Source organism: Pseudophryne corroboree, chromosome 10 (assembly GCF_028390025.1).
Source record: "Pseudophryne corroboree isolate aPseCor3 chromosome 10, aPseCor3.hap2, whole genome shotgun sequence".
In the NCBI taxonomy this organism is placed as follows: domain Eukaryota; kingdom Metazoa; phylum Chordata; class Amphibia; order Anura; family Myobatrachidae; genus Pseudophryne; species Pseudophryne corroboree.
Window position 1 is genome coordinate 290,359,711 of NC_086453.1, and position 13,738 is coordinate 290,373,448.

The 13,738-nt window shown below is 48.3% G+C and overlaps 1 protein-coding gene across 4 annotated transcripts in view; it reads left to right on the forward strand.

Annotated features, from left to right (window-relative positions):
- Positions 1-13,738, forward strand: part of ARHGEF16 (Rho guanine nucleotide exchange factor 16) — a 207,985-nt gene that overhangs the window by 93,016 nt on the left and 101,231 nt on the right. For all 4 annotated transcript variants that reach the window (XM_063943347.1, XM_063943350.1, XM_063943349.1 and 1 more), the window contains one exon: positions 13,404-13,460. In XM_063943347.1, the coding sequence (XP_063799417.1) occupies positions 13,404-13,460 (57 nt within the window). The remainder of the gene's footprint in view (positions 1-13,403; positions 13,461-13,738) is intronic.

Consider the following 13,738-nt stretch of genomic DNA (forward strand, 5'->3'; position numbering starts at 1 on the left):
CGGGAAGACCGCACGCCATTAAGGGGGCGGGGCTGCACTATGAGCGGATCCAGCAGCTCGACAGCGCCATTTTCCCTCCTGTAGCTCACACTGACCAGACTGGCAGGGAAGCGCAGCTTCTCCACAAGGACTCCACAATTCCTCAGCGGTACCAGGGGGTCATAGTAAGGGGGTTGAGCGGTGTTAGAATACTAAGCCCCTATTAAGGGTGCTTAGTCTGCGACCCAGCTAAGCTTGGCATTAGCAAGAAGGGCGCTATGTGGCTGGCTCCATCATACTCTGCCTCTCCCTAGAAGGGCTCTGTGTTAACCTTTTCCTGTGTGTGTGGGTGTGATTTCACATTTACAATGTCAAAGGAGTGTGTTTCTTCCCCAGGGGGATCACTACAGTGTACTCAGGATAGTACACATTCTCAGGCTAGTGGGTCCAAACCAGCATGGTTGGATTCACTAAAAGGGATGATTTCGAATATTTCTAATTATCCCTGAAAGAGAAAGAGACGCAGTACTTAATACAGTCTGTGGACGACCTGATGAATAGAGATTCAGGCACCACACCAGCGCCTCAGACCCCTACCATTTGTCCACAAAAGTGTACACTGGCCCAACTCCTGCAGACTGACACTGATGACGACGTGTCAGATGCAGAGGAGGGTGAGGTGGACTCAGGGGGGAGGGGGGGGGGGGGAATGCAGCTGTCACGATCCGGGTATCTGGACGCCATTTCTTACCCATCAGATGCCTCCTAAGGCTGGCTCAGCGCTCCAGGACCGGATCCCATCTGTTATCCTGATGTGTACATTCCTGTATCCTCTCCTGTCACTCTGGGACGCTGTCACAGTAAACGCCATATTACACCTGGCATGGCGTCTCCCGCGGCCTCCGCCGCCGTCCCTGAACTTCTGCATGCAGAGTGTCTGAGTGGCGATTACGTCAGCCGCGGCCTCCGCTGTGTCCGCGTGGTTGGATGTGCATCTGTCAGCCTGGCGCCTCCTGTCTCCGGTGGCCGGCGCCGCCATTACTGTTTTCATTACCACATGGATTACAAACCAAACTTCCCTCCAAGTGTCTGCATGGGCGCAGCCATCTTGGATTCTGTCAGCTGATCATTTCCACCAATCTGTTCTCAGTATTGATAATCTGCATAATTGCCTAGCCAATCCCTTCCTTGCTGCAGGTATAAATACACTGTGCCTGAGCAAGGAAGGCGTCAGTGCTTTGGTTGTCAAACCTAGTTCCTGTTTGTCTCTCTCCTGTGATTGTCTTCCAGGTTCCAGCTCCTGTCTCAAGACTTCCACCATAGAGACCTGCACCAGCATTCCACCTGCGGTGTAGCCTGACTCTCCAATCCATTGTGGATTCATCTGTTTCCAGCTACAACATTACCTGCTTCCAGCTCAGCTTCCAGCAGAGTACAGCTTCCCTTAAAGGGCCGGTGTCCTTTCTACACTTTACCACTCTCCACCGGTATTATTATTTCTCCGCTCTCAAGTTCTACATTTCAGTTCATATTTCATCGCTCCCAAGTTCATTTATTATTTAACTGGTTCCAGCCAGTATCCACTCCGTGCTAACAACAGTCTGGTTCCAGCCAGTATCCACAGCAGCTGTTTTATCTTCAGCAACCCAGCTTTTCCTGGAACACCAGCTGGCACAATCCTGGGTTATCTCCATTGCTACAGTCGGGCCTGGTAAGGACTTTCCATCTAGAAGATCATAAGAACTATCTCACACTACCAGTGCCCTGTGGCTCCTGCCATCCTGTAGTACCCAGGAACTGTATTTATTCTTTGCTGACTTTTACGTTTTCTTTTACTGCTGCTGTGTTGCGGAGTTGTCATAATAAACATCATTGACTTTTATTCCTGGTTGTCGTGGTCACGCCTTCGGGCAATTCTTCTACATGTCTAGGGGTCTGATACAACCTGCCAGGTTCCATTACACCTCAGCCCCTACAACTGAGGCTGCCTCCCGTCAGCTCAGGCCCTCAGTTGTGACAGTCCCTACAACTGAGGCTGCCTCCCGTCAGCCCAGGCCCTCAGTTGTGACAGTAAGCACTGACCTAATGAATCCAGCCAGAGATCAGGATCAAGCGGCCAGGCCGATGCAAGAACTGGCAGCCCGACTTGAACATCAGGAGGCTGCACAGGGCCACATCATCCGCTGTCTCCAGGATCTCTCTACTCGGCTGGATGGGATTCAGACAACCCTCCGTGGATCAGACGCGTCCGGTGCGTCAACCACAGTGACTCCAGCTATAACCCCACCCACCTTACCCATTTCTGCTCCACGTCTTCATCTTCCAACGCCAGCAAAATTTGACGGATCTCCAAGATTCTGCAGGGGATTTCTCAACCAGTGTGAGATTCAGTTTGAGCTACAACCTGGCAATTTTCCCAGTGACCGTACAAAAATTGCCTACATTATCTCTCTTCTCAGTGGCTCAGCCCTTGATTGGGCATCACCGTTATGGGAGAGGTCCGACACCCTGCTATCCTCCTACACTACATTCGTGTCAACATTCAGGCGCATCTTCGACGAGCCAGGCCGGGTAACTTCAGCTTCATCTGAGATTCTCCGTTTGCGCCAGGGATCACGTACTGTAGGACAATATCTTATACAGTTCCAGATCCTGGCATCCGAACTGGCATGGAACGACGAGGCCCTGTATGCTGCATTCTGGCATGGCTTATCTGAGAGTATTAAAGATGAGTTAGCTACCAGAGACTTACCTTCCAAGTTAGATGAGCTAATCTCACTCTGCACGAAAGTTGATTTACGTTTCAGAGAGAGAGCAACTGAGCGTGTAAGATCATCTGCTCCAAAATCTTCTGCTCCTCCTCCTCGCCAACTGTCACCAACTAAAGATGAGTCCATGCAAATTGGCCGTTCCCGTTTAACTCCTGCTGAGCGCCGAAGACGTCTCTCCAAGTCTCTCTGTCTTTATTGTGCAGCTCCGTCTCACACCATTAATGCCTGTCCCAAACGTCCAGGACTCCAGACCCTAGCTCGCCAAGGAGAGGGCCGGCTAGGAGTAATGATCTCCTCTCCATCTCCTCAAGATTGTAATCTCCCAGTCTCGCTTCAAGTTGCTCAACGTTATCGGAACGTCATTGCCCTCCTTGATTCCGGAGCAGCTGGGAACTTTATTACCGAAGCCTATGTTAAACGGTGGACCCTACCCACCGAGAGACTTCCTGCGTCCATCTCCTTAACTGCCGTGGATGGCAGCAAGATCTTTGAGGCAGTTATTTCTTTAAGGACTCTACCAGTTCGTCTGAGAGTGGGAGTTCTTCATTCCGAACTTATTTCTTTTTTAGTGATTCCAAGTGCCACACATCCTGTGGTCCTGGGCCTTCCATGGCTCCGTCTTCACAATCCTACAATTGATTGGACGACTACGCAAATCCTGGCATGGGGTTCCTCCTGTGCTGAGACATGTTTGTTCAAAGTATTGCCTGTCTGTTCTTCCTCCCCCAGGTCGTCTGATGTTCCACCTCCTCCATATCAAGATTTCACGGATGTGTTCAGTAAAGCTTCTGCTGATATCCTTCCTCCTCATAGAGAATGGGACTGCCCGATTTATCTCGTTCCAGGGAAGGTTCCACCTCGAGGCCGAACTTATCCGTTGTCTCTGCCTGAGACGCATTCTATGGAGGAATACATTAAAGAGAACCTAGCAAAGGGGTTCATTCGACCTTCTTCTTCTCCAGCCGGCGCAGGCTTCTTTTTTGTAAAGAAGAAAGATGGTGGTCTGCGGCCGTGCATCGACTACAGAGGTTTGAACGACATTACCATCAAGAACCGTTATCCTTTACCCCTGATTACTGAGCTCTTTGACAGAGTTAGCGGAGCTACCATCTTTACAAAGCTGGACTTGCGAGGTGCATACAATCTCATCCGGATCCGTGAGGGTGACGAGTGGAAGACCGCCTTTAACACCCGTGACGGACATTATGAGTACCTCGTCATGCCCTTCGGATTGAGCAATGCTCCAGCTGTCTTCCAGCATTTTGTCAATGAGATCTTCAGAGACATTCTATACCGTCATGTCGTGGTCTATCTAGACGATATCCTCATTTTTGCCAACGATTTAGAGGAACATCGTTTTTGGGTTAAAGAGGTTCTGTCCCGTCTCCGTGTCAATCATCTCTATTGCAAATTAGAAAAATGCGTCTTTGAAGTCAAGTCCATTCCGTTTCTAGGGTACATTGTGTCCGGTTCCGGACTAGAGATGGATCCTGAGAAACTACAAGCAATCCAAAATTGGCCGGTACCCTTAACCCTCAAAGGGGTCCAGAGGTTCTTAGGGTTCGCCAACTATTACCGAAAGTTTATACGAGACTTTTCCACCATTGTGGCGCCTATTACTGCTTTCACTAAGAAGGGTGCTAACCCGTCCAAGTGGTCTGAAGAAGCCATGCAAGCATTTCATCTTTTAAAACAAAGGTTCATCTCTGCGCCTGTTCTGAAACAGCCTGACATCGACTCTCCTTTCATCCTAGAGGTGGATGCCTCCTCCGTTGGAGTAGGAGCGGTGTTATCTCAGAGGGCTAAAGATGGCCATTTACACCCTTGCAGTTTCTTCTCCCGGAAGTTCTCCCCAGCTGAGCGCAACTATGCCATTGGCGACCAGGAGTTGCTAGCCATCAAGCTCGCTCTAGAAGAGTGGAGGTATCTGTTGGAGGGAGCTTCTCATTCAATCACCATACTTACAGACCACAAGAACCTTTTATACCTGAAGGGCGCACAATGTCTCAACCCTCGTCAGGCCAGATGGGCACTTTTCTTTTCCAGGTTCGACTTTAAACTCCAGTTCTGTCCGGGCTCTCAGAATCGCAAGGCCGATGCCCTTTCCCGCTCATGGGAGCAAGAAAATGAGTCAGAGTCTTCAGACAAGCATCCTATTATAAATCCGTTGGCATTCTCCATGGTAGGGATGGACTCTACGCCCCCATCAGGGAAAAGTTTTGTGAAGCCGATGCTAAGGAAGAAGCTCATGCATTGGGCCCATGCTTCCCGTTTTGCCGGACATACAGGTATCCAAAAAACCCTGGAGTTTATCTCTAGGTCCTATTGGTGGCCAACTCTGAAAAAGGACGTCTTGGAGTTTATTGCATCTTGCCCAAAGTGTGCCCAACATAAAGTATCCCGCCAGTCGCCTGCGGGGCAACTGGTTCCACTATCCGTTCCCCGTCGACCATGGACCCACTTGTCGATGGATTTCATTACAGACTTACCCATGTGCAACAAGTTCAATACCATCTGGGTGGTAGTTGACCGGTTCGCCAAGATGGCACACTTCATTCCTCTCACCGGTCTTCCGTCAGCTTCCAAGTTGGCTCAAGTATTCATACAAGAGATCTTCCGACTCCACGGTCTTCCTGAAGAAATTATCTCAGATCGAGGAGTTCAATTCACAGCCAAATTCTGGCGAAGTTTATGTCAAGTCCTCCAAGTCAAGCTAAAGTTTTCCACGGCTTACCATCCTCAGACCAATGGTCAAACCGAGAGGGTGAATCAGGACTTGGAGGCCTTCCTCCGCATCTATGTGTCCTCCTCTCAAGATGACTGGGTTCAATTACTTCCCTGGGCCGAGTTCTGTCATAACAACCAGTATCATTCTTCATCTGCTTCAACACCATTCTTCACTAACTTTGGATTCCACCCTAAAGTCCCTGAGTTCCAACCGCTTCCAGCAACTTCTGTTCCCGCAGTGGATATCACCTTGCATCAGTTTGCCAATATCTGGAAGAGCGTACGATCAGCTCTGCTCAAGACATCGTTCAGGTACAAGAAGTTTGCGGATAAGAAGCGTCGAGCTGTTCCTGCTCTCAAGGTGGGTGATCGGGTATGGTTATCCACGAAGAATTTGAGGTTAAGAGTTCCCAGTATGAAGTTTGCACCTCGCTATATCGGTCCTTTCAAGATTGAACAAGTCATCAATCCTGTTGCTTACAGACTCCAGTTGCCTCCCTTCTTAAAAATACCCAGGACATTCCATGTTTCCCTGTTGAAACCGCTGATCTTGAATCGGTTTCATTCCTCACTTCCTCCACTCCGAAAGTCCAAACTCAACGAGGCGTTGAGTATGAAGTGGCCAAGATCCTGGACTCACGTCACCGTTACGGTCAACTACAATATCTTATTGACTGGAAGGGTTATGGTCCTGAGGAACGTTCATGGACCAATGCTTCTGATGTCCATGCTCCTGCCTTGGTCCGGAGATTCCATTCCAAGTTTCCTCAAAAGCCAAAGAAGTGTCCTGGGGCCACTCCTAAAGGGGGGGGTGCTGTCACGATCCGGGTATCTGGACGCCATTTCTTACCCATCAGATGCCTCCTAAGGCTGGCTCAGCGCTCCAGGACCGGATCCCATCTGTTATCCTGATGTGTACATTCCTGTATCCTCTCCTGTCACTCTGGGACGCTGTCACAGTAAATGCCATATTACACCTGGCATGGCGTCTCCCGCGGCCTCCGCCGCCGTCCCTGAACTTCTGCATGCAGAGTGTCTGAGTGGCGATTACGTCAGCCGCGGCCTCCGCTGTGTCCGCGTGGTTGGATGTGCATCTGTCAGCCTGGCGCCTCCTGTCTCCGGTGGCCGGCGCCGCCATTACTGTTTTCATTACCACATGGATTACAAACCAAACTTCCCTCCAAGTGTCTGCATGGGCGCAGCCATCTTGGATTCTGTCAGCTGATCATTTCCACCAATCTGTTCTCAGTATTGATAATCTGCATAATTGCCTAGCCAATCCCTTCCTTGCTGCAGGTATAAATACACTGTGCCTGAGCAAGGAAGGCGTCAGTGCTTTGGTTGTCAAACCTAGTTCCTGTTTGTCTCTCTCCTGTGATTGTCTTCCAGGTTCCAGCTCCTGTCTCAAGACTTCCACCATAGAGACCCGCACCAGCATTCCACCTGCGGTGTAGCCTGACTCTCCAATCCATTGTGGATTCATCTGTTTCCAGCTACAACATTACCTGCTTCCAGCTCAGCTTCCAGCAGAGTACAGCTTCCCTTAAAGGGCCGGTGTCCTTTCTACACTTTACCACTCTCCACCGGTATTATTATTTCTCCGCTCTCAAGTTCTACATTTCAGTTCATATTTCATCGCTCCCAAGTTCATTTATTATTTAACTGGTTCCAGCCAGTATCCACTCCGTGCTAACAACAGTCTGGTTCCAGCCAGTATCCACAGCAGCTGTTTTATCTTCAGCAACCCAGCTTTTCCTGGAACACCAGCTGGCACAATCCTGGGTTATCTCCATTGCTACAGTCGGGCCTGGTAAGGACTTTCCATCTAGAAGATCATAAGAACTATCTCACACTACCAGTGCCCTGTGGCTCCTGCCATCCTGTAGTACCCAGGAACTGTATTTATTCTTTGCTGACTTTTACGTTTTCTTTTACTGCTGCTGTGTTGCGGAGTTGTCATAATAAACATCATTGACTTTTATTCCTGGTTGTCGTGGTCACGCCTTCGGGCAATTCTTCTACATGTCTAGGGGTCTGATACAACCTGCCAGGTTCCATTACACCTCAGCCCCTACAACTGAGGCTGCCTCCCGTCAGCTCAGGCCCTTAGTTGTGACAGTCCCTACAACTGAGGCTGCCTCCCGTCAGCCCAGGCCCTCAGTTGTGACAGCAGCTCTGTCACAGGGAATACAGGCTCTGATAGAAGCTATTAGGAATGTCCTGCAAATTCCAGATAAAGTGACAGAGGAGGATGAGTCTTATTTTAATGTCAAAAAGAAATCCTCTGCTACTTTTCCTGCATCAAAAGAGTTTAATTCTCTGTTTGAAGAAACCTGGGTTAATCCCGATAAGAAGTTTCAGATCCCTAAGAGATTACTCAGATCCTTCCCCTTTCCTCAGGATGATAGGAAAAAATGGGAAAACCCTCCGATTGTTGACGCATCGGTATCTAGGTTGTCACGTAAAATAGTCTTGCCTGTCCCTGGGCCAGCATCCTTAAAGAACACGGCTGACCGCTAAATTGAGACCACTCTCAAATCCCTGTACACAGCTGCTGGGTTGGCCCAGACACCCACTATTGCTTGTACATGGATCACTAGGTCCATTGCTAAATGGTCAGGTAATCTAATTGAGGGGTTAGATTCCTTATCCAGGGGGGAGATAGTTTTACTCCTACAGCATATACAGGACTCTGCAAATTTTATGGTGGAGGCCATAAAAGAAATTGGCTTGCTCAACGCATGCACCACTGCCATGGCAGTGTCAGCACACACAGGGGCTTGTGGCTACGCCAGTGGACTGCGGATGCAGATTCCAGGAAAGGCGTGGAAAGCCTACCATTCACAGGTGAGGCCCTGTTTGGAGATGAACTGGATACGTGGATATCCAAGGATAAGGTGGGTAAGTCTACATACCTTCCTTCCGCAGCCCCCCCAGCTAGGAAGACCTACGCTGCTCCAACTCTGCAGTCCTTTCGGTCAGCCAAATTTAAAAGTAAAACCAAAGGTTCTTCTACAGCCTTCAAAGGCAATAGAGGTAAACCCAGAAAACAAGCAACTGCAGGTTCACAGGAACAGAACTCCGGTTCTGCTTCCTCAGAACCGGACAGAACCGGACAGTTCCTCAGAACCGGACAGCATGACAGTGAACCACACTACCTGGGAGACAGGCAGGTGGGAGCCTGATTAAAATATTTCAGTCACATATGGGCATGATCATTCCAGGATCCCTGGGTCAAAGATCTTATCGCCCAGGGCTACAGACTGGAGTTTCAGGAATTCTTCAAATCAAATACCAGCTTCTCAAGAGGCAAGCATGACTTTACAGGAAGCAATTCAAACACTGGTACAGACTCAGGTCATTGTTCCAGTTCCACTTCAGCTGCAAAACAAGGGTTATTATTCCAACCTGTTTGTATTACCGAAACCGGACGGTACGGTAATACCCATTTTAAACCTCAAGTCACTGAACCTGTACTTACGGGTGTTCAATATGGAGTCTCTGAGAGTGGTGATCTCGGGTCTGGAGGAGGGGGAATTCCTGGTGTCTCTGGATATCAAGGATGTGTACCTTCATATTCCGATTTGGCCGCCTCATCAGGCTTATCTAAGGTTTGCATTACAGGACTGTCACTACCAGTTCCAGGCCCTGCCATTTGGCCGCTCCACGGCAGCGAGGGTGTTCACCAAGGTAATGGCAGGAGTGAACATAATACCGTAGCTGGACGATCTGCTGATAAAAGCACCATCCAGGGAGAGGTTGTTGGACAACATTGCCCTCTCAACCCGACTACTCCAGGATCACAGGTGGATTCTGAACCTACCAAAATCTCACCTGGAACCAACACAGAGGCTTCCGTTCCTGGGGATGATAGTGGATACGGAGGCACAGAAGGTTTTCCTTCCATTAGAAAAGGCATTGGTAATCCAGTCGATAGTGCGGGATGTTCTAAAACCAACCCAGATATCGGTGCATCTATGCATTTGCCTTCTGGGGAAGATGGTAGCCTCTTACGAGGCACTGCAGTACGGAAGATTTCACGCAGGGCCCTTCCAGCTGGATCTGTTGGACAAATGGTTCGGATCGCATCTTCACATGCACCAGAGGATACGTCTGTCGCCAAAAGCCAGGATTTCTCTTATGCGGTGGCTTCAGACTTCTCACCTGACCGGGGTCCGAAGGTTCGGGATTCAAAATTGGATTCTGCTAACCACAGACGCAAGCCTCAGAGGTTGTGGAGCAGTCCCCAAGGGGAACAGTTCCAAGGAAAATGGTCAAGTCAGGAAACCATTCATCCAATCAACATTGTGGAACTAAGGGCCATATACAATGCCCTTCTACATGCATCACATCTTCACGCCATTCAGGTTCAGTCGGACAATGTGACGGCAGTAACGTACATAAACCGACAGGGTGGAACGAAGAGCAAAGCAGCAATGTCAGAGGTAACAAGGATTCTCCTCTGGGCAGAAAGACGCGCTGTGGCGTTGTCTGCAATCTTCATTCCGGGAGTAGACTACTGGGAAGCAGACTTCCTTAGCATACACGACCTCCACCAAGGGGGAGTGGAGCTTCAGGTGCTTGACACGTCTGTGTGGAATTCCACATATCGACATGATGGCCTCTCGTCTCAACAAGAAGCTCAAGCGGTATTGTTCCAGGTCGAGAGACCCACAGGCAGTGGCGGTGGACGCTCTGGTGACTCCATGGGTCTACCTGATGGTGTACGTGTTTCCACAACTTCCATTGATCCCAAGAATACTCAAAAGAATAAAAAGGGAATGGATTCAAGCAATTCTCATTGCTCCGGACTGGCCAAGAAAGGCCTGGTACGCGGATCTACTCGAGATGCTCTTAGAGGATCCGTGGCCTCTGCCTCTTCGCGAGGATGTTCTACAACAGGGGCCGTTCGTCTATCAAGACTTACCACGGCTACGTTTGACGACATGGAAGTTGAGCATCAAATTCTAGCCCGTAAAGGAATCCCGGACGGGGTTATTCCAACCTTGATTCAAGCCAGAAAGGGGGTAACGTCTTTCCATTAACACTGTATTTGGAAAAAATACGTTTCGTGGTGTGAGAACAGGAAATTTCCTACGGTGGAATTTCAACTGGGACTTTTTCTGCACTCAGGTGTGGATGTGGGCCTACATTTGGGCTCCATAAAAGTCCAGATTTTAACCTTATCCATTTTCTTCCAGAAACAATTGGCTTCTCTCCCTGAGGTTCAAACATTTTTGAAGGCGGTTCTGCACATCCAACCGCCCTTTGTGCCTCCTACGGCACCTTGGGATCTCAACGTGGTGTTGCAGTTCCTGCAATCGGAATGGTTTGAGCCTTTACTGGAGGTTGACGTAAAGTTTCTTACGTGGAAGACCGTCACACTGTTGGCCTTGGCTTCAGCAAGACGTGTGTCGGAGCTGAGGGCGTTGTCTCACAAAAGCCCCTATTTAATTTTTCATGCAGATAGAGCTGAACTCAGAACTCGTCAGCAATTTCTTCCTAAGGTGGTGTCTGCTTTTCATATCAACCAACCTATTGTGGTTACGGTGGTTACCGACGCCTCTGCTACTTCAAAGTCCTTGGATGTTGTGAGGGATTTGAAGATCTATGTGAAACGGACAGCTCGTCACAGAAAATCAGACTCGCTGTTTGTTTTCTATGATCCCAATAAAATTGGATGTCCTGCTTCAAAGCAGTCTATTGCTCGCTAGATCAGGCTTACTATCCAGCATGCTTATTCTAAGGCAGGTTTGCCGGTTCCAAGATCTGTACAGGCCCACTCTACTGGGTCGGTGGGTTCTTCCTGGGTGGCTGCCCGGGGTGTCTCGGCTTTACAGCTCTGCCGAGCAGCTACTTGGTCAGGTTCAAACACGTTTGCCAAGTTCTACATGTTCGATGCTTTGGCCTCTGAGGACTCTCCCACCCGGTTTGGGAGCTTTGGTACATCCCCATGGTACTGAATGGACCCCAGTATCCTCTAGGACGTAAGAGAAAATAGGATTTTAATTACCTACTGGTAAATCCTTTTCTCGTAGTCCGTAGAGGATACTGGGTGCCCGCCCAGTGCTTCGTGTTTTACTGCACTGTTACTTAGCTTTCCTCTTGCTTTGTGTGTGCTGGTTCGAATCTCACCACTGTCCTTTTAAATCCTTCTCTCAAAGTATGTCCGTCTCCTCGGGCACAGTTTCTAGACTGAGTCTGGTAGGAGAGGCCTAGAGGGAGGAGCCAGCGCACACTTTTGATTTCTTAAAGTGCCCAAGGCTCCTAGTGGACCCGTCTATACCCAGTGGTACTAAATGGATCCCAGTATCCTCTACGGACTACGAGAAAAGGATTTACCGGTAGGTAATTTAAAATCCTATTTACTTTGTTACCAATGGAACTGTGCCTTCTGGTTTTCCTGTGTGTGTGTGTGTGTGTGTGTGTGTGTGTGTGTGTGTGTGTGTGTGAGAGATTTGAATTATTAAAATTATTTTGAGCCGTATAGTGAACACTTAATGCGCTTTCCTGATTTGAGTGATTTAGAGTTCTAGTTATCACAATCCGCATGTGGGGCCTAATTCAGGTTGGATCGCAGTGTGTGATCCAACTGCAAAAAATGAGAAAAAGATGCGGACGCAGAAAGATTGTCTCTGCCTGTCAATTTGGCAGAAGCGGGGGGGGGGGAAGGGGGAGGGGGGGCAGCAGCAATGCTCCGTTTCCAGAGCGGAGAATGAGCCCTGCTGGGGCCGGCAAACGAGGGGTGGAGCGATGGGGGGCGTGATCCCTACGCGGCGGCTGCTCGATCGGAAACATGGCGACTGGCCTCCTGCAGGCGCAGCCAAGCTGCGCCGGCAGGAGGCATATTTAATTTCTGCTTCTGCATATCCTTTCTGAATTAGGCCCTTTGTCACCTAAATTTGCAACATAAAAATGTTCATTTTCATGCAAATTTAGCATTGTGCTCTTACTGGGAGACGGACCCAGATAAGAGCCTGTCCCGGTGAAGCGCTTATTCCGGTGCTTGGTAAATCCAACAGCATAGTAGCCCCCATAGATATCGGTTGTGTGTCTCCTTGTAAAATTCTGGAGATGGAAAAAAAAAAAGGTATTTTCTGAGAAATTACACAAATGTACATTAATAAATATGCCCTGGCCTCTTCGCTGTATATTGCAGAGATTTGTAATGCATTTCCGGGCAACTTATCAAGAGCCAGACACCAGGACATCACACGGACTGCTGCGAATGCTGTACTTCAGAAAGCAGGAGCTAACCCTTGCTGTGTAGACTTCTTAAATAGGGGTGTTACCATGGGGCAGATGTATTAAGCCTGGAGAAGTGATAAGTGGAAGTTGATAATGTACTAGCCAATCATTATGGGTTTGAAAAATAATAGGAGCTGATTGGCTGGTGCGTTATCACCTTCCACTTATCACTTATTTATCGCTGCTTCATTACTTCTCCAGGCTTAGTACATCTGCTCCTTTATTCCATTTTAAGGACAGAATTAGTTTGATAAATAATCCCCCTTATTTGCAGAATACAGCAATTCTTTTAATGATCTCAATCAATTCTCAACATCAAAAGAATGCGATAACAGTACAGATATTGCAGTGGTACGAGAACCACCATGAATACTTAAGTAAGCTTCCCCAAGCAGGTGAAGACAACTGCTTTCAGCAAGAAATTATTCTGCCAGTAGTCTGTGATTGCCCTCAAAAATGTCAATAAGAATATTTGCCCATTGATAAATCCTCCCCCCTGGTCAAATGTCTATAGCAGCTGGTGAGATGCCTTCTGTGATTTGGCTAGTTTCTAGTGGTTTTCTCTTCTGCAGATTTATTTGGTCTATAACAGTCTGTCTGCACTGCGTGCATCACAGGTACTTTTTTGTTGTCAAGCTATTAAATTGTTCCTAATTATGTTATCCATGTTACTTACAGGTACAGGAACTTGGCATTCTAGACAGCATCTCACCTGAAGAACGCAAGAGACAAGAGGTAGAACCTTTTACTTTGTGCTCTGACAATAATGTTATAGATTACTTCCAACAAAAACCAATGCGCGCACACTTTTAAAATACTACTACACTATATTCTTGGCGTAACAAACAGGGTGTCTCATTGACTTGAATAACATAGAGGGAATGGTCATACGGTAGGTGAATATATTGTGACCATGTCATTTGGGAAACCATTTATTTGCTCCATTAAAGTTGAACTAAAATAGTTTGGTGAGTAAAATCTATGCAGAGTACTGATGAATGTAAGAATGTAAT